Source organism: Myxocyprinus asiaticus, chromosome 41 (genome assembly GCF_019703515.2).
Source record: "Myxocyprinus asiaticus isolate MX2 ecotype Aquarium Trade chromosome 41, UBuf_Myxa_2, whole genome shotgun sequence".
Lineage (NCBI taxonomy): Eukaryota > Metazoa > Chordata > Actinopteri > Cypriniformes > Catostomidae > Myxocyprinus > Myxocyprinus asiaticus.
The window spans coordinates 405,001-425,000 of NC_059384.1; the positions used below are offsets into that span (position 1 = coordinate 405,001).

Genomic DNA, 20,000 nt, shown 5'->3' on the forward strand with positions numbered 1-20,000 from the left:
GATTGGTGATTTGAGAGGAGATCTGAGCGGGGATTGTGGTGTTGGGGAGCTTCGGTCAGTTAGCAGACGCAAATCAGCTTTCTCGCCATCTCCAATTTCCTCACTGGAGGGGATGGCCACAACCGTCCTCACCGCAGGCTCGGAGGGCGATGGCGTCCTGACCTCCTTGACTGTGATTACAGGGACACTGACGCTCTCTGCAGCGCTCACGCCTGTGATTGGATGCTCAAATGTGACGGGAATGACCTTAATGGTGGCAGCAATGAGTTGGTCATAGAGTTTTGCAGGTTGGGGCGACGGCAGGTCGTCATCTTTGGATCGGGTGGCCATGGTGACAGTCTTATTGGAGGTAGTGTCGTAAGATCTACTGAACGTGTAGGACTTGTAGCTCAACTCCTCGGCCATAACGGCTGACTTACCCGAGATATCTTCTTGAGCTTTGAACTTTGGGTCTTCTAATGCATCACTGGTGGCTGATGTGCTAGTGGCTGCCACAAATCGGTAGTTGGCTGAGTGTTTCTTCTCTGGTACCTTAGGAGGAATTTTCTGTGGTACCTTAGGAGGAACATCTGGTACAATAGTAGAGCCTTTTTCTGGAACGATGGGAGGAACATTTTCGGGTTCAACTGGAGGAACTTTTTCTGGTACTTCAGGTGGAGTTTTCTCTAGTACTTTAGAAGGAAGCTCCTCTGGTACAATAGAAGAACCTTTTTCTGATACAATTGGTGGAACATTTTCTTGTACTAAAGTAGATGTTTTTTCTGGTTTCTTAGGAGGAACCTTTTCTGGTTCAAAAGGAGGAACCTTGTTTATAATGACCCACCCGTCAGACTCCTACATATGACACATAAACATCCATGTTAGCGTGCTCTGTAACAGTGGTTCTCAACCGTTTTGACTCCAAGGCACCCCACTGTCCAAGACAATTTTCAAAGGCCCACTTTGTTTTCAAACTTTATTAACAGAAACTAGGTGTGTCAATATTACATTACAGTAATTACAATCAAATATTTTAAATAAATTATTAAAATAATTCACTACAATTCATTTTGTGATTGCAGAAGTTTCAAAAACTGTATGTTCTTCAATGAAAACAGTAATTTTAAGTCAGAAGTTTGCTGAGACCATTATTGTGGGCCCCGACTCCTGGTTGAGGACCACTGCTATATAAACGCAATGTTAGTCAACGCTAAAGCCAAGAAGACAACAGACATTAGAAAGAGACAGACACAAGCATACTAGCACTTAAATTAGCAACTTCAGTTCCACTCACAAGAGCATTTTAGGGACGCTGCATGTCGTGACCGCATTACCACCTCGGTGTGTATTATTTTTCAATAATTCAACGGGCCAGAGTCAATTATTCCGCTTATACCACAGTTACCACACTTTAAGACAACGTTCAGGGTTTTATCTCAAGACATTTTCTGGTTTTCATCCCTAAAACGCTCTTATGAGTGGAACTACTTTCTTCCACCACAGATTCAGCGTCTTGCTCTGATACAGCCCGAGCCTTCGTTACTAGTTCGAAAACGTCACTTTAGAACTAGCAACGGAGGATAGCAAGGCTTGTGCTGCTTTACTGGAGCACTTACTGGAGTAACAAATTAATGCATTTGTGTGTGTGTGAGAGTTTGTGTTTGAGGGATCGAAAGAGTGAAACTCATAAACTGAGAGTGATCGCCTCTGGGATTACCTTTATTTTTTGCAGCTCTTGTCAGAAGAAACATCGCTTCAAAATTGGCAAGACGTAAGTTTAAGCACTTCTCAGCAGTAGCGAGTTTTGCCATATTTCCGATGTAAACCTTAACAACTGTTTTCAACCCTACTGAGATGCAGGTGTGCACTGACATGACGGCTCTGTTTTACGCTCGCGAGAAAGTGTGTGCATAATGTGTATAATGTATGCGTGTCCACGTGTGTGTGTGTGGGAGTGTGTGTGTGAGAGGGGGAGCACGAGGGTGTTTCCCGCAGATATTTTAGATAATATGGAAAATGTTGTATTGATCAAGTGTATCTAGCTTTGATACAGCTCAAGCCTTCATTGCTAGCTTGAAAATGTCAATTTAGAACTAGCAATGGAGGATGCGCTGTTTTTCGGCATTGGAGTAAGCAAATCTGCCACCGCACACATGTATGTATGTGTGTGAGCATGTGTAAGTGCAGGTGAGACGAGGAGCGTGAAGGCGCTTTTCAACCAAAATTGAAATAAATCTAGGATATTATAGACATTGTTTGATGTTCTTAACCGATTTACTTTAACCAATGTCTTTGTTTGTTGTGTGTGAGTGTGTGAGAGTGTGTGTGTATGTGTGTGTGTGTGAGAGAGTGTGTGTGTGTGTATGTGTGTGTGTGTGTGTGTGTGTGTGAGAGTGTGTGTGTGTGTATGTGTGTGTGAGAGAGTGTGTGTGTGTGTATGTGTGTGTGTGTGTGTGTGTGTGTGTGTGTGTGAGAGTGTGTGTGTGTGTATGTGTGTGTGTGTGAGTGTGTGTGTGTGTGTGTGTGTATGAGAGTGTGTGTGTGTGAATGTGAGTGTGATTGTGTGTGTGTGTGTGCGGGTGAGATGAGAGTGTGTGAGTGAGTGTGTGAGAGTGTGTGTGTGAGTGAGAGTGTGTGTGTGTGAGTGTGTGTGTGTGTGTGTGTGTGTGAGAGTGTGTGTGAGTGTGATTGTGTGTGTGTGTGTGTGTGCGGGTGAGATGAGAGTGTGTGAGTGAGTGTGTGAGAGTGTGTGTGTGAGTGAGAGTGTGTGTGTGTGCGTGTGTGTGTATGAGAGTGTGTGTGTGTGTGTGTGTGTGTGTGCGGGTGAGATGAGAGTGAAAGAGAGAGAGAGAGAGAGAAAGAGAGGGAGCCCAAGGACACTTTTCAATCGAAATTGAAATAAATTAATAATATTATAGAAACTGTTTGTAATTTTTATCCGATGTACTTAACCAATGTCTTTGTTTTCATTGGTTATTTTGTTGTGTAGCCTGTAGGGCTCTTTGGAATAATAATAATAATTTGGCGAAGTGATATGGAACCGTTAAATCGGTCAAGAACTGGAACTACTTCATAGTCGTGCGTATACTTGAAAAATAATTGCACACTTTAGAACGTCTGTCAATCAATCAGAATCAAGCATTCAACAGACCTGTGGTATAACTGAAAACTAATCTTTAAAAAACAAATTTTGCCTCAAGTGAGTTTAGATTTAGAATTGATCTGAAGTATAAAACAACACAAAGATGCTTATTAAGAACATTTAGAACATTTAGCCGTGTGAATACAGATGAGTTCATGTAAGATGCAGATAATGATATTCTCGTGCTTGAAGTGCTTCAAGCAGCTTAAACTCTCTGGTGTTTGTGAGCGGCTGAACTGCAGAGTTTACTACAGGACACAAAGAAATCAATGAGAGACTTTGTGCCGCCGCTTAATCGTTTAAAGCACTTCCTTTCACATCCATTTCAAGGAACATTAACAAATAGATCATTACGACAGCTTCTGAAAAATGTCTTATATTAGCCCCCGCTAGTCTATTCTCTCACATCTTGATTTACAAGTGCACAAGTGAGTTTTGCTACAGGTTTTTCGCAAATGTCAAGGTGTGAATATTTAAAGTTGCGGTGGCAGATTTGAGAGGTTGTAAGTGCTGATTTGTGGTTGTACTGCGAAAGTGAATTAAAGTACAAAAGTAAATGTGTAATACAAGTTTGTGTCTGTCGTTCTATTTATATGAACGTCATTTTACACATTTGTGACTATTTGTCTACAACTTCTAATTCAAAACACAGGTTTTGAATTATTGTCTGTGAGTGCAGATTACAGCATTCAACTTCAGATTTTTATTTTTTAAGTTTTCACATCAGGGCTGTGAGTGTAAACTTCATGTTACAAGTACAAATATTTATTGTACAAGTTCAACTTCAAATCTTCAAGCTCTTGAATTTTGCAACATATTTTCCTTCATAATCATACCTCATCTGGTACGAGCGGTTCGATCATGGGCACCTCATCCAGACGTGGTGATCGTTGCATACGCTTCTCCCACTCGGTCAGGCCCGTCCGATCCGCTCCGCCCTCCAGGAATGTTCTCTTCATCTCACTGATGTTGGTTTGATGTTTGAGCAGCTCGTCTGGTGTACGTTCAATTTCCTGATGAAAACATATTTCAGTCTTCAGTGAAAGAACACAATAAAGCAATCTACAATAAAATTACATGACGAAGTCTATCTACAGTTCAATGGACATTTGAATAGCAAAACAAGAACACCAGCAGTAAATAATCGCACATTCATTCAAGTCATCTGAGCTCAACATTGGCAAATCCATCATTTTACTCAGTCATAACACAGCGCTGCAAATGCACAACACAGGTAGTTTATCACACATATGTTAGTTCATCCAAAAATAAAAATTCTGTCACAATTTACTCACTCAACAAATTACTTAAAGTCGTTAATCTTTACCTCTGCCTTAGCTCTCCAATTTAAATCCATTGCAGTAAATAACAACTTGAAATTTCAGTCTGTTCCTCAAACAAAGCAGACTTGGAACGACTTGGAATATTTCATGCAATTCATATGGACAACTTTTATGGTGCTTTTTAGTCATGTTTGTATAGAAAAGAGCAGCGTGAACCAGTGTTATTATAGTATTTATTTTTTTTTAATATTATTTTAATATTATTTTCAATTTTCATTTGGTTACCAGTTTTATTTTTGTATTTTTCATGTTTGTTTTTTGTAGTTTTTATTCATTTTTATTAACCCTTTAAGCTCGGACGTGACAGTGAAAAAAATAATCGTAACAATATTAATAACGCCAGTCTTGAGCAACACAAAATAGGTATCGTTTGAAAGTTCAGAAGCTCTACTTTCCAATGCATGTAGACATTATGACCAAAACTGAACAAGTGCTTTGATATTTGCAGACAAATCAGAAGTGTTCTGTTCTGATAATTTAATAAAAAAATGCACTGTATACTGTATATTATTGTAATCAGTAAAATCATCAAACTCATCAAATATCCATGTGTCCATTGGAAAGCTCTCAAAGAGTAGAATACAACCAGTCTATTTGATTTACTCACAGATAAAAATATAGTGAGTAACAGCTAAGAATATGTGCTTGACAATTATGTTGGTGTTGCTTATATGCCGCGTATTTGCTTATAATAACTGGAACATAAAGCATCACATACCATTATTTAGAGGAGGTGATTATCTTTCAAACGAGTCCACACTCAAGGTAATCAGATGCATAGATCATTAGATAATCCACATGAAGCACAATGTTACATATGACCACCAGGAGATGGCGCCAAATACATGACACAGACTCAATGATGACTCAAATGACACAGAATGAAACTCATTCAGTGAAATCTCATTACTAAAATCATGTCTGCATGCTATGCAAACCTTTAGTCATTGTTGTGTTTGCATGTGTAATTAGTTCTTATGTACAATTATTATGTTTTTATTTGTTTGGAGATGTTTTTGGACACTATGATAAATTATTTTTGTAATGCTATAACTTTTGATTGCTTTGTCGTATAAACACAAAGTTTTTCTCAGATACAGTTGACATGATTGGGAACAAACAAAAGCAGATTTTCAGAGCCACCTTATTTACACCCAGAGATATATAATGTCAAAAAGAAAAAAAAGTACATTTGTGGCAATTTTTTTTTTTGTGATTTTTCAGCAGTTTCTTCGACTGAGAGTCTTAGAAATTATCATAATCTATATTATTAAAAAGACTTTAAATGTTTTCTTTACAATGATACCAAACACTTGACCCTCCTTGTTTGTTTGTTTATTTGTTTTTTAGTTATGAGCCTTTAATTTTGGGTATGCACCTGAGCTTAAAAGATTAAATACAAATATTTCTATTTAGTTATTTCTTTTTATTTCAGTTTTAGTAATTTTAGTTTTAGGGATTGAGTAATGTCTGAATTACTTCAGCTGACTGAGAGTAATGGAATACATTTAATTTATGGAACACTTAAGTTGTGGTGGTATTGTTAAAGTTACCGAAATAGTTAATTTCCAACTTCAAATTGTCAGATAAACTACATTTTACAGGTTGATTTAACCAACTAATGTAGAAAAAGTTTAGATTACTTAACTTTTATACCATTTAAGTCAGGGCAACTTACATTTGTAAACAGTGAGCACATACAATGTCAAGTTGCGCTTGAATTTATTTGTGTTTGCTCAAAGCGTGCCGATTGATAAGGACATTTAAATCATTTGTAAATAATCTGTTTTGAATTAATACAAGTTTTAGCTCTATGTGTGTTTTTAATGATGTTTTGCATCAGGGTGATTAGTGTTTGCTTTGATGAAGTTTCTTTAGATATTAAGTTGACTTAACTTCTAAAAGTTTGAAGTTGTTACTTACAACAACTATTTGTTATCTTGATGGGGCTGACAAATCATCTTATGTTGAAATTTAGATCTGTTTAATAAAGAAAATCTTTATATATTATATTCAAGAATTTTGAAAAATATGGACAGCTGAACTTAAAATGCAAGTTTATTGAATTTAATAATCACTGTAATTTATTGTATTGAGTTCAAGTAATTTATAATCCAACTTGAATTGTAAAATTGTTACAACTAATTCACCTGAAGTTGAGTAAACTTAAAAATGCTTTGCAGCTGATTGCTTTACTTTTATTTAAGTTTACTCAACTTTTTATTTTTTACAGTGCAACATGCTCAATGTATTTACAGTTACTGCCAACTAAAGAACAAAAATAACATTAAATAATATGGAAATGTAAAACACACAGGGAGAAAAACAAAACAAAAATGACCAATAATGGTCCTCAATCTGTACTTGTACTTTTTTGAGAATGTGTATTAATTTTTTTAGTTTTATTTAGATAGTATTGTGTTACACAACAATACATTTGCTTTTTAGAGTCACTGTGTCGTATTGAAAGTGCTCCCATACAGCACTCGTTTGCTTTCTGCCAACCGCCATCACATCAGAATACCCCATTAAACACAGCTGGCACGTTTTAAAGACACAGAGCAGATGTGGCGAGTATTGTTGTGGTGCGAGATTTGACCGTTCAAAACTGCAGATAAGTTCATATTGATCCTTGATATTCACATAATTTTGGATGGAAAAATATAGTTTTGTGTGTTTTTTTATTTAATTTTAATTAGTTGTCAAGGCAAGATTTTTCATTTTCCTTTAGGTTTTTTATTTTATTTAATTTTTGTATCTAATTTTCATATCTTATTTTATTTTAGTTAAAGGTGCTGTAAGCGATTTTTTTCATGGAAAGGTATGCAAAAATTGTTCCTACTCCCTGAAAGATATTCATGATATAAGTGAAGATATAAGTCGTAAGATATCTCTGTAACAGCTCTAGACTCTGTAAACGGCAAACAAAAATGTGTCCGTGGACAATGACGCTTTCTGCCTGTCAATCATTTTGCACATTCTTATAGTATTTTAGTTGCAGCGAATTATTGAGGCTTAATGCCATTTTTATGCCATGTTGTTCATAACAGTTGTCAGCTGAGGGCGCTGTTTTACTGCTGTTGTTTTTGACAACCGTTTCTGCTGGTGTCGGTCTCAAAGTTAATTTGGTATCTTTGGAGTGCGGGGTTTTGGAAAAGGGAGCGTGGCTAATCCAACGGCTCAGCTTGACAACTTGAAGAAATTCTAGAACGGCGAAAATCACTTACAGCACCTTTAACGAATTTTTTTTTATTACTTTTAGTTTTCATTAACGATAATAACCCTGGCGTGAACATTCTGTCTAACATCTCCTTTTGTCTTCCACAGAAGAAATAAAGTTACACAGATTTTGAGCAACGTCAGGGCGAGTAAACGATGACAGAACTTCCATTCCACTTCTTAAATAAAAAAAAAATGAAAACAAATGGACATCCATTTAATGCTGAGAACTTGCAAGAAGGAAACTCCCACCATAAACATGAAACACACAGCCATCTGTGTCAGTGTTTGTTCTCAAATACGGTTGTTATCATGATTAGTCAAACTCATCTCATGCACAGGCCTGTAAATCTTCACCAACCTCTAACATCAGTTTACTGTGTCTGATAAACACATTCTCTCCTTTAATCCGTCTTATGAAACTGGGCTGAAGAGAGACAGAGAATTAATCATGTCCTCGGACCGTAATAAGGAATATTCCTGAGCAATTCAAGCTTGAAGTACCATCTGTTTTCTCCAGGGGGCAGTAAGTGAAACTCCAGCTGTATAGGCAACGAGCAGCTTATACAGAGAACAAACACACTTACCGACAGCACAACACAAGATGAGAACACGTTCTTGTGTTCAAACACAGCTTGATGGAGCGCAAATCCAAACACAGGGATCTCAAGACCTAAAAACTGTTTGTTTATGTCTATGATGCGACACGACCACAGTGAGATGCTCCAAAAGCGTCTGGCGCAGGTGTACATTGATGCGTCCTTATAATAGATCTCAGACTGATTGATGAATTCAGTTGCAAAATGGATTGCTGTGAACTGTAGGCCGATGATTGGCTTATGTTCAATTATATGGAAATAAACAATACATTGCATTCTAAAGCACATTTTTTGTTGTTGTCTTTTTTAATGCTTCACTTGTGTGCCAAAATAATGTAATGCATTTGAATTTTCTGTATTATTATTTTTACATATATATATATATATATATATATATATATATATACTATATTTTATTTATAATTATCTAAATATAACTATTTATAATTATTTAATCACATATTAAATTATTATTGTTATTTGAGGGGCTTTCTCAGCAAATATTTATGTATGCCATTAATTGCAATAAATTTGATTAATTAATTGGCATACCATGTAATTAATTCAATTAAACATTTTAATCGATTGACAGCCCTTCATTAACAACAACGTTGATTCATCAACAACAACAAAAACAAAACCAGTCCATATGAGCTGTGAAACTCGCAGACTAATGTGGTTAATTATACAAGGTACATCTGTACACTTGGTACATTTCTAAATATGAATTTTACCAATTTTTATTTTATCATCATTTTGGTCATTTTGGTGGACAGTAAATATATACAGGTGCATCTCAATAAATTAGAATGTCGTGGAAAAGTTCATTTATTTCAGTAATTCAACTCAAATTGTGAAACTCGTGTATTAAATAAATTCAATGCACACAGACTGAAGTAGTTTAAGTCTTTGGTTCTTTTAATTGTGATGATTTTGGCTCACATTTAACAAAAACCCACCAATTCACTATCTCAACAAATTAGAATACATCATAAGACCAATAAAAAAAACATTTTTAGTGAATTGTTGGCCTTCTGGAAAGTATGTTCATTTACTGTATATGTACTCAATACTTGGTAGGGGCTCCTTTTGCTTTAATTACTGCCTCAATTCGGCGTGGCATGGAGGTGATCAGTTTGTGGCACTGCTGAGGTGGTATGGAAGCCCAGGTTTCTTTGACAGTGGCCTTCAGCTCATCTGCATTTTTTGGTCTCTCGTTTCTCATTTTCCTCTTGACAATACCCCATAGATTCTCTATGGGGTTCAGGTCTGGTGAGTTTGCTGGCCAGTCAAGCACACCAACACCATGGTCATTTAACCACACTTTTGGTGCTTTTGGCAGTGTGGGCAGGTGCCAAATCCTGCTGGAAAATGAAATCAGCATCTTTAAAAAGCTGGTCAGCAGAAGGAAGCATGAAGTGCTCCAAAATTTCTTGGTAAACGGGTGCAGTGACTTTGGTTTTCAAGAAACACAATGGACCAACACCAGCAGATGACATTGCACCCCAAATCATCACAGACTGTGGAAACTTAACACTGGACTTCAAGCAACTTGGGCTATGAGCTTCTCCACCCTTCCTCCAGACTCTAGGACCTTGGTTTCCAAATGAAATACAAAACTTGCTCTCATCTGAAAAGAGGACTTTGGACCACTGGGCAACAGTCCAGTTCTTCTTCTCCTTAGCCCAGGTAAGATTCCTCTGATGTTGTCTGTGGTTCAGGAGTGGCTTAACAAGAGGAATACGACAACTGTAGCCAAATTCCTTGACACGTCTGTGTGTGGTGGCTCTTGATGCCTTGACCCCAGCCTCAGTCCATTCCTTGTGAAGTTCACCCAAATTCTTGAATTGATTTTGCTTGACAATCATAAGGCTGCAGTTCTCTCGGTTGGTTGTGCATCTTTTTCTTCCACACTTTTTCCTTCCACTCAACTTTCTGTTAACATGCTTGGATACAGCACTCTGTGAACAGCCAGCTTCTTTGGCAATGAATGTTTGTGGCTTACCCTCCTTGTGAAGGGTGTCAATGATTGTCTTCTGGACAACTGTCAGATCAGCAGTCTTCCCCATGATTGTGTAGCCTAGTGAACCAAACTGAGAGACCATTTTGAAGGCTCAGGAAATCTTTGCAGGTGTTTTGAGTTGATTAGCTGATTGGCATGTCACCATATTCTAATTTTTTGAGATAGTGAATTGGTGGGTTTTTGTTAAATGTGAGCCAAAATCATCACAATTAAAAGAACCAAAGACTTAAACTACTTCAGTCTGTGTGCATTGAATTTATTTAATACACGAGTTTCACAATTTGAGTTGAATTACTGAAATAAATGAACTTTTCCAGGACATTCTAATTTATTGAGATGCACCTGTATATGGGTAGGCCTAAATGTTAATTTTTTTACAAGCATAATTTGTACTATTCATGTAATTATTTACATTGATATGTAGAACAAGCGCTAAAATGGTACTGTCCCTTTAAGACTACGGGCAGTTTAGCGTTTGTTTTGGTTGAGCTCATATTAACGACCGTGGAGTCACACAGCTTTTTTATTATTGTTAAGTGTTTATTTTTTGTTGTTTTTGATCAAACACTGACTGTAAAGAACAGAAACGATATTAAAAGAGATATTAACCAGTGACAAATGGATTGCGTGGATCTCATCTTTGGACACGCATTACACAGAACGATTCAAACCAAACTTTTATTCTCAACACACACATATCGCTTGCAGTTCCTGACATTTAAACTAAGGTCAATAGTAGGTTTCTGGTGAACAGGTCAGCATGATCACATGGAAAGTCGGCATGCTGTTTTAGAGAGTTCCAGTCCACTAGGATTGGCCACATTATGCTGATTTACCGACAAGCGCAATCTCCCATCAGACATGTTTGCGTGTTGTATTACAGGTTTGCCGGAAGCTTGTTGCGACAGCAGCATGGGAGACCCAGGTTCACATCCTGTGTTGAAACCAGGAAATAATCACGTTTGCATAATGAGTGACGAGCATAATTCGGAGGTTGCAATTTTTCCTCTTACATTACATTTTTACTCCACTGATGGTTAGTTTATGTTTGGGGTTTGTGTTTATAAAATATGCATTTTTCTTCACTGTATTACATCCTGTACAGTTGAAAACAACTTGCTTTTGGCACCCCTCTGTGGAAAATGGAGGTCACACATGCCCATACGCCCAACAACACTTAACGCTTTGGCCACTGGGGCAGTATTTCGAATTTCGGTAAATACAGACCGATTTCAGCTAAAGAAAAGTCGGTAACACTTTCTATGTAGTCCATATTGATAATGAATTGTAAAGGCATTATTAATGCATTATACTGATTTCATAATGTCTCATAATTCACCTAATAATAAGATATAACTTATAATTAAGGGATGTCCCGATACCGGGCTCATGTACTCATACTCGTAAAAAGGCTCCAATACCAAAAACGATACCATCTGACCTATGAGTGTCATTACGTATAAGCTTACAGTGCACAAATTAAATCCACGATATGTCCTAGTGTTATTTTATTAAACAGCACAAGCTGCAATTTAATGAAATAAATATATAATCTGCATGTGCACAGTTGATTAAATCGCTTCCTTTAGCAGTTTATATTCACTCGGAGTCACCAGTGATCTGCGCTTCCTCAGATGTGAATCATGAAATCATGAAGCGGCATTGCTGGGTGAATCGCCAAAATAAGAGTTCCATTTAAATAGACAAAAATATGACAGAAATATGTCACCACTCTATAGTTATGTATTATTTCCTGTAATAATAAAATAATAATTCTATTATATTAAGCAATACCTCACATCTGTGATGCTCTGTTGTGCAACAGTTGTATTTTGATTATCTGTAAAAAAAACAAAAACACTTCATATAATAAAGTAATGTAATGGTATGTTGAAAATAACTGATAATTATTCTATTTAATGAAAGTTTATTGAATTAATTTGTTAAGACAACCTTTAATGTTAACATTGAATTAAACTGTTAAATATGGAATTGTAAAAAAGAAAGAAATGTAAAAAAATAAATTGTAAAAAAATAATAAAATGGATTTCATAGGGTCATACATGTTAACATACAGAGATGCGTCTCATCTTTAAATATGCAAAATAATTCTTAGACAGCCTTTACAGCATATTTGAGTTACTTCCGCTGAAACCAGTAAAGTTAACAGATCATCTCTCTTGGTTTTCTTTACAGTTATTATCTTTATATTAAAAAAAATTCAGATTTTCTACAGTTGTTTTTTTTTTTTTTTTACTGTAACATAAAAAAAAACTGGTATCAGTATTGCTGAGTACTGTAAAGGAAGTATTGATACTCATACTCGCTCTCCAAAAAATGGTATCGGGACATCCCTAATCATAACTACAGTTATAACACGTTATAAGACTTTCCCCTATTCAAGGGAAAGTTCGCGGTCTCATTCGGGGCTCGCGAAGAGGATGAGCTGTCGATCACAGCATCGGAGAGCGGGCTTGTCCAGTCTGATGCTGAGGACTCTGCTGGGCTCCCACCTTCGGATGCGGTCGCCCAGTTGCAGCCCGACGCGGAGTTGGCAGCCATACTTGCCTGGGCGGCTGCGAGCGTCAGGCTGGAGTGGAACCCTCCACTCCCCCCTGAACCCTCGTGGCTTGACGACGGTTCCTGTGCTCAGAGCATCGCTCACGGCCAAGCCCCACCCCAGTTCCTTACTTCCCGAAGCTGTATGAGGAGCTTATGAGGTCGAGGCGGGCACCTCTCACTGCCCGGACCCGGTCTCTCAGCTCCTCCGCTTTCACTACCCTCGATGGTGGGGTACTCGGCGGTTCCCCAGGTGGATAAGGCGGCTGCGGTGCACCTGTGCCCGCAGAATGACGCCACCTGGCAGAGCCGCATGAGACTCCCGTCCAGGGCCTGTAGGTTTACGTCATCTCAGTGGCTAAGGCCTACGGTGCCACTGGACAGGCAGCCACCACCCTGCACACCATGGCTCTCCTGCAAGTGCACCAAGCCAAGGTGCTAAAAAAACTGCACAAGGGTAGTTCTGACCAGGGATTGATGCAGGAGCTGCATTCGGCAACCGATCTCACTCTCCGGGCGACGAAGGTCACAGCGCGGACTCTCGGGTAGGCGATGTCCACCCTCATGGTCCAGGAATGCCACCTTTGGCTCAACCTGGTCGAGATGAGGGAGGATGACAAGGCACGGTTCCTTGATGCCCCCATCTCCCAGGTTGGCCTACTCGGCGACACCGTCGAGGACTTTGCCCAGCAGTTCTCGGTGGTTAAGAAGCAGACGGAGGCTATTCAGCACATCCTGCCCCGGCACGGCTCAAGATCCCGCACTCCGTCTGCTCGTCGCCTAGGGTGTCCTCCTGCGGCAAAAACACCCGGCCCCGGCGTGGAGCCACCCGCAGAAAGCAGACACCCCCGGCTCATGGCCCGCCGCCAAGAACCCGAGGAAGGCTTCGAAGCGCCCCTGAGATGGGCGACCCAGGGACGTGGAGACCCGCTGCATTGGAGGTAGTAAACAGAACACTCCATCCCCCTGTGGAGGGCTGGGAGGAGAATCTTTTGTTTCCTTTTCTTTTAATTTTGCTGCATGCCAAAAGGGCTGCGGTACCCACATTGTCAAGAAAAGAGCGGTTTCCTCATTCCCTGGGTCACACGTCTGGTGTTCATGGCCATCATTATCACAACCGCCGGACACCGCACCTTTACGGCAGGCATGGTGCCCCGGAGGCGGGCCCCTTGCTCCTGCGAGCCCAGCTGTGGCACAAACACACCCACACCAGGGCGGTTTTGATTGACTTCGAGGACGATTTCCCTCCTCCCCCGTCCCTGACCGGTCCTGTGGTGGTTATCCAGAGCCAGGTAAGTGCTTCGATGTCCCCAGACTTAGCACGGCCACGACAGACGCCTCCAAGTCAGGCTGGGACACCGTGTGCAACGGGCACGCAGCCGCTGGCTCCTAGACAGGGCCGTGACTGCGTTGGCACATCAACTGCCTCGAGTTGCTGGCAGTGTTGCTCGCCTTGCAGAGGCTTAGGCCGTTGATCCAGGGCAAGCACATGTTGGTTCGGATGGACAGCACGGCGACGGTAGCATACATCAACCACCAAGGTGGCTTGCGCTCCCGTCGCATGTCACAACTCGCCCGCCATCTCCTCCTCTGGAGTCAGCAGTGACTCAAGTCGTTGCGAGCCACTCACATCCCGGGCGACCTCAATAGCGCTGTGGTCGCACTGTCATGGCAGGTCACGCTCAGGGGAGAGTGGAGACTACACCCCCAGGTGGTCCAGCTGATTTGGATTCGATTCGGTCAAGCGCAGGTAGACCTGTTCGCTTCCCGGGAATCCTCCCACTGCCCGCTCTGGTACGCCCTGACCGAGGCTCCCCTCAGCACAGACACGCTGGCACACAGCTGGCCCCGGGGGCTACGCGAGTATGCGTTCCCCCCAGTGAGCCTACTTGCACAGACCCTGTGCAAGGTCAGGGAGGACGAGGAGCAGGTCATCCTAGTAGTACCCTATTGGCTCACCCACACTTGGTTCTCAGACCTCACACTCCTCACGACAGCCCCCCCCCCTGCAAATTCCCCTGAGGAAGGACCTTCTTTCTCAGGGATGGGGCACCATCTGGCACCCGCGACCAGACCTCTGGAATCTCCACGTCTTGCCCTTGGATGGGACGTGGAAGACCTAAGTGGCCTACCACCCGCGGTGGTAGACACGATCACTCAGGCTAGGGCTCCCTCTATGAGGCACCTGTATGCTTTGAAGTGGCGTCTGTTCGCTAAGTGGTGTTCTTCCTGACGCGAAGACCCCCAGAGATGCACAGTCGGGTCGGTGCTTTCCTTCCTGCAGGAGAGGCTGGAGGGGCGGCTGTCCCCCTCCACCTTGAAGGTGTACATGGCAGCTATAGCGGCACACCACGACGCAGTTGACGGTAAGTCTCTCAGGAAACATGACCTGATCATCAGGTTCCTCAGAGGTGCGAAGGCTGAACCCTCCCACACCGTGCCTCATTCCCTCATAGGATCTATCCGTGGTCCTACGGGGCCTGCGGGGAGCCCCGTTTGAGCCCCTGGAGTCAGTTGAGCTAAGGACACTCTCTTTGAAGACTGCCCTCCCGACTGCACTCACGTCCATCAAGAGGGTAGGGGACCTGCAGGAGTTCTCTGTCAGCAACACACACTCAATCGGAGTTCAGTCCGGAATACTCTCATGTGGTCCTGAGACCCCGACCGTGGGTGCTATGTGCCCAAGGTTCCCATGACCCTGTTTTGAGATCAGGTGGTGAACAGGTGGCTGCATCTATTTGGATCGCACGCAGAGCTTTAGACGCTCTGAGCAGCTCTTTGTCTGCTTTGGAGGACAGCAGAAAGGGAGTGCTGTCTCCAAACAGAGGATCACTCACTGGGTCATTGACGCCATCGCCTTGGCATATCATGCCCCGGATGTGTCGCCCCCCTTGGTGCTACGAGCACACTCTACCAGGAGTGTGTTGGTCTCCTGGGCCCTGACCAATGGCGCCTCTTTAGCAGACATCTGTAGAGCAGCAGGCTGGGAAACACCCAATACTTTCACGAGATTCTACAATCTCCGGGTTGAGCCGGTTTCATCCTGTGTATTGTCAGGTACGAATAGGTAAGTGTGCGGGGAAACTGGCCGGGTGTACCGATTGCGTACAGTGCCTTTCCCCTCCTGGAGGGGGAGACGAGTGCCTTTACCCCCCCAGCTGTGTTCATGAGACCGTGGACCCTGGATGTCCTTCCTCTTTAGCCCTGTGGCAGGCGAGTTCGCAGAGAAACTCGATGCCGGCACTGTACGTGTGCTAGTAGGCCCTGTACTGGGGTAGGTGCTCCACATGCACTTGTTGCCTGTCTTTAACCCCGTGTAATGTATCTTCCGTGAGGCGGTTTCCCTGTTGGTAAATCCGCATCTTCCTTGGGCAGAGTCCCCTCTGCCACAGGTCGCCATATTTGTAGAGCCCCGTCCCCTCTGGGTAGGACCTACCACGGGGACTTCTCCACATGCGACACTGCCGACAAAACTCGGTAAGACCATGTGACTTATTTCCACACATTACCTCCCCTTCGGGCAGGGTATGGGCTCTGCGGTGTCTTCCCCTTGGGAGTGACACCCCCCATACACGGACACTTATGGCCCCCAGTCGATCGATTTCCACTTTTTTTTGGGCAGTTGACTTGTCCCCGAGGTGCAGGGGACCAAGGTTACGAAAGTAACCAGGACGTTATAACTTCTGCAGATAAAATTAAATGTTGCTTGTGTTATAATGCATTATACTCTAAGGTACAAACTATGAATAGGAAAGTATTATAATGTATTATAATTGTGGTTACAATTATTTATGAGAAGTTATAACATATTATAAAGTGCATTATGAGACATTACTCATGCATTATAAATATGGGCTTCATAGAAAGTGATACAGAAAAGTCAATCTTCTGTTTCCGTTTTCACAGTGAGATCCGTCTGGATTCATTTCCAAACTGAAATATTGTGTATTTTAGCATGACTGCAACACTGTATTGACCAAACAGCATCCAGGACCCCGACCAATCATTGCATATTTCAGTGTGAACTTGGACATTTTTACCTGCATCTTTATTTCAGACTCGTCATCTTGATCCGACTGCAAAAACAAAAACAAAATAAAAAACAGCGTGAATTCAAAACACTGTTCATATGAATGAATGAGAATGTTTGTGAATTAAATAAAACTGCTCATCACACACCTAATGTTTTCATCTATTCAAAAACAAATAACTGTTTATAAGAAAAGCAAGGAGCTGCCTAATCTTAATTAGCAATATAATAACTGCAATCTGTCATTCTTCTGTTCTGGCATGCACAAATGTTTTGTTTTCAGCGGCTGTAGTCTGTGAAATAAACTAACATGTAATTTCAGTAAAGTGATGTGTTATCAGTCATTTAATATGACTGTCTGTGTGTTTATATCACATCTGCTGAGAGAATCTCATGAAAGCTGTCATGAACATGTGCAGCTCATATTTAACCACAAAACAAAACAATTATATTTTGCTTGAAATACATTTTTATTACCATAAAGATTTTTCTTTTTTGGTTGCATTGTGACATTATTTTCCTGACAATTAAGCACATTTATCCCCAAATTCTCATTACTGTAATGTGAAAAAATAAGGACAAGTATTATTCAAATTGTAAAGTTTTAATGCATCATGGTAGTATTTGTAGAACTGCCTTTAATTTATGCTGATTAGAATTAAAAAATCATTGCATGACAGTTTTTTTAAATGAATACAGTGATAATTACAGAATTACTGTACAGTAATGAGAATTTCATGAGAATCAGCATTGAGAAAAATTAGAATTATAAACAAACTAAAAAGTAAAATAGACACGAGGAGGCCTGGGTAGATCAGCGAGTATTGACGCTGACTATCACCCCTGGAGTCACGAGTTTGAATCCAGGGCGTGCTGAGTGACTCCAGCCAGGTCTCCTAAGCAACCAAATTGGCCCGGTTGCTAGGGAGGGTAGAGTCACATGGGGTAACCTCCTCATGGTCGTGATTAGTGGTTCTCGCTCTCAATGGGGCGTGTGGTAAGTTGTGTGTGGATCGTGGAGAGTAGCATGAGCCTTCACATGCTGTGAGTCTCTGCGGTGTCATGCACAACGAGTCACGTGATAAGATGCACGGATTGACGGTCTCAGAAGCGGAGGCAACTGAGACTTGTCCTCCACCACCCGGATTGAGGCGAGTAACCGCACCACCATGAGGACCTACTAAGTAGTGGGAATTGGGCATTCCAAATTGGGAGAAAAGGAATAAAAAAATAAATTAAAAAAGACATGTTACAATAATGATAAAGTTTAACTGTCATGAAAATAATGTCACAATGTGAATTTTTTTTTTTTAATGGTCCTTAAAATAGGTTTCACTTTCTTTATATAAAAAATATAACTTAAATATTTTTTTCTCTGAAAAGAGTGTTTGATGATGAACATGTCTGTCTGCTGTATTTATAACACTGAATGTTACAGCAGATATAAAGTGAGTAATAATGAATGATACTGTATAATGTGTCAGTGTTGTGCGACAGGAATCGTGAGAAACAAATGAGATATAAAGTGAACTCAGATGACAAACCTCAGTGGCAGTTAATTCTCCATCGACAGCTGTGTCTGTTAAATCAGTCTGATTGTGAATAATCCAGTGAACACATGAACAGAGACAGAATCAGATCATTAAAATCACATTACATTTTTCTTTATCACTGTACAATACGATTCTTTTCATTAACATTAGTAAATGCATTCATATATATTTACTGTGCATTACACTATGTAACACAATTTTTGTTCCTGGGTAGTAAGTGTTATTTCCTAATTGCTAATGCCTCAAAAGTATAGAAAATGGCTATTATTCCCCACAAACTTTGCTTTTGTGACCAGGACAGTGATATTTTGAAATTTACCTATTTCCAATGAGAAAACGGGCGAATTTGTGTCTTTTCATTCACATAAAGTCAGATAAAAACAACATATGAATCCAAAATCCTTCTTTATCTGTGGTCTGATGAAGACACCGGCTTTGACCTTCGCTTCAGACAGCTTAGGGAAGAAGTCTTGAAGGTACTTGAAGGCTGCCGACTCCTTATCTAGAGCTCTGACAAACTGTTTCATAAGGCCCAGTTTGATGTGCAGTGGTGGCATCAGCACCTTCCTGGGGGTCCACCAGTGGCTCCCAATTGACGTTGTTCCTCCCCACAGAGAACTCGGTCCACTGTGGCCAGTCCTGCCTGTGGTAGTGCGACTTAGTGTCCCTGCTGTCCCAAAGGCAAAGATAGCAGGGAAACCGCCTTGGAGACCCATCAGGAATGCCACCATTCTGAAGTCTCCTATGACCTCCCAGCCGTACTCATCATACTTCAAGGCGTCCAGCAAGGTCTTGATGCTGTTGTAATCCTCTTTGAGGTGCACCAAGTGAGTCAGGGGAAGAGAGGGGTACTTGTTACCATTATGGAGCAGCACGGCTTTGAGGCTCCTGGATGAGCTGTCAATGAAGAGGCGACACTCATTCTGGTTACAGGCAATTCCGATTGCCTCAAACAGACTGGTCACATTGTGGCAGAAGCAGAGCCCATCTTGACGGGTGAAGAAGCTGGAAAAAGGTTGGTGATGCTTCCTCTGATCTGCGACTTGCACACTTTCATCCAACAAGTTCCACTGCTTGAGCCTAGACGTCAAAAGCTCGGCATTGGACTTGGTGAGACCAAGATCTCTAATGAAGTCGTTGAGGTCTTTTTAGTTGGGGTAGTATGGGTTTCTCTCCTCAGCTCCACCTCTGAAATCCCTCAAAGTCCATATCCTTGATGCTCATCTTGATAACTTGAGAACATGGGAGCGTACTCAGAGGAGCAAGGCAAGCGCTTCCATCAGGATATACTGGACATAAGTCCAAGCTACCAAGGACAGTATAACGAGAACATGATGGGAGACTACATTTGGGGGCTGATTCATGAAAGTGATTTCCAGTGTAATCATAAATCTCGAAAAACTACTCACTTCTACATCTTTTGTAGTCATTTTTGTATTACTTTAGTATAAATACATGTTCATTTGGATTCATATGTTGTTGTTTTTCTGACTTTATGTGAATGAAAAGACACAAATTCGCCCTTTTTCTCATTGGAAACAGGAACATTTCAA

At 41.2% G+C, this 20,000-nt stretch overlaps 1 protein-coding gene across 4 annotated transcripts in view; it reads right to left on the reverse strand.

Annotated features, from left to right (window-relative positions):
* The window catches only part of LOC127431907 (band 4.1-like protein 3), a 66,607-nt gene that overhangs the window by 10,210 nt on the left and 36,397 nt on the right, over nt 1-20,000 (reverse strand). For all 4 annotated transcript variants that reach the window (XM_051682556.1, XM_051682555.1, XM_051682554.1 and 1 more), the window contains exons 14-17: nt 18,439-18,486; nt 16,905-16,940; nt 3,958-4,134; nt 1-834 (exon numbers count right to left, since the gene is read on the reverse strand). The exon at nt 1-834 is cut by the window's left edge and continues 75 nt beyond it. In XM_051682556.1, the coding sequence (XP_051538516.1) occupies nt 1-834; nt 3,958-4,134; nt 16,905-16,940; nt 18,439-18,486 (1,095 nt within the window). The remainder of the gene's footprint in view (nt 835-3,957; nt 4,135-16,904; nt 16,941-18,438; nt 18,487-20,000) is intronic.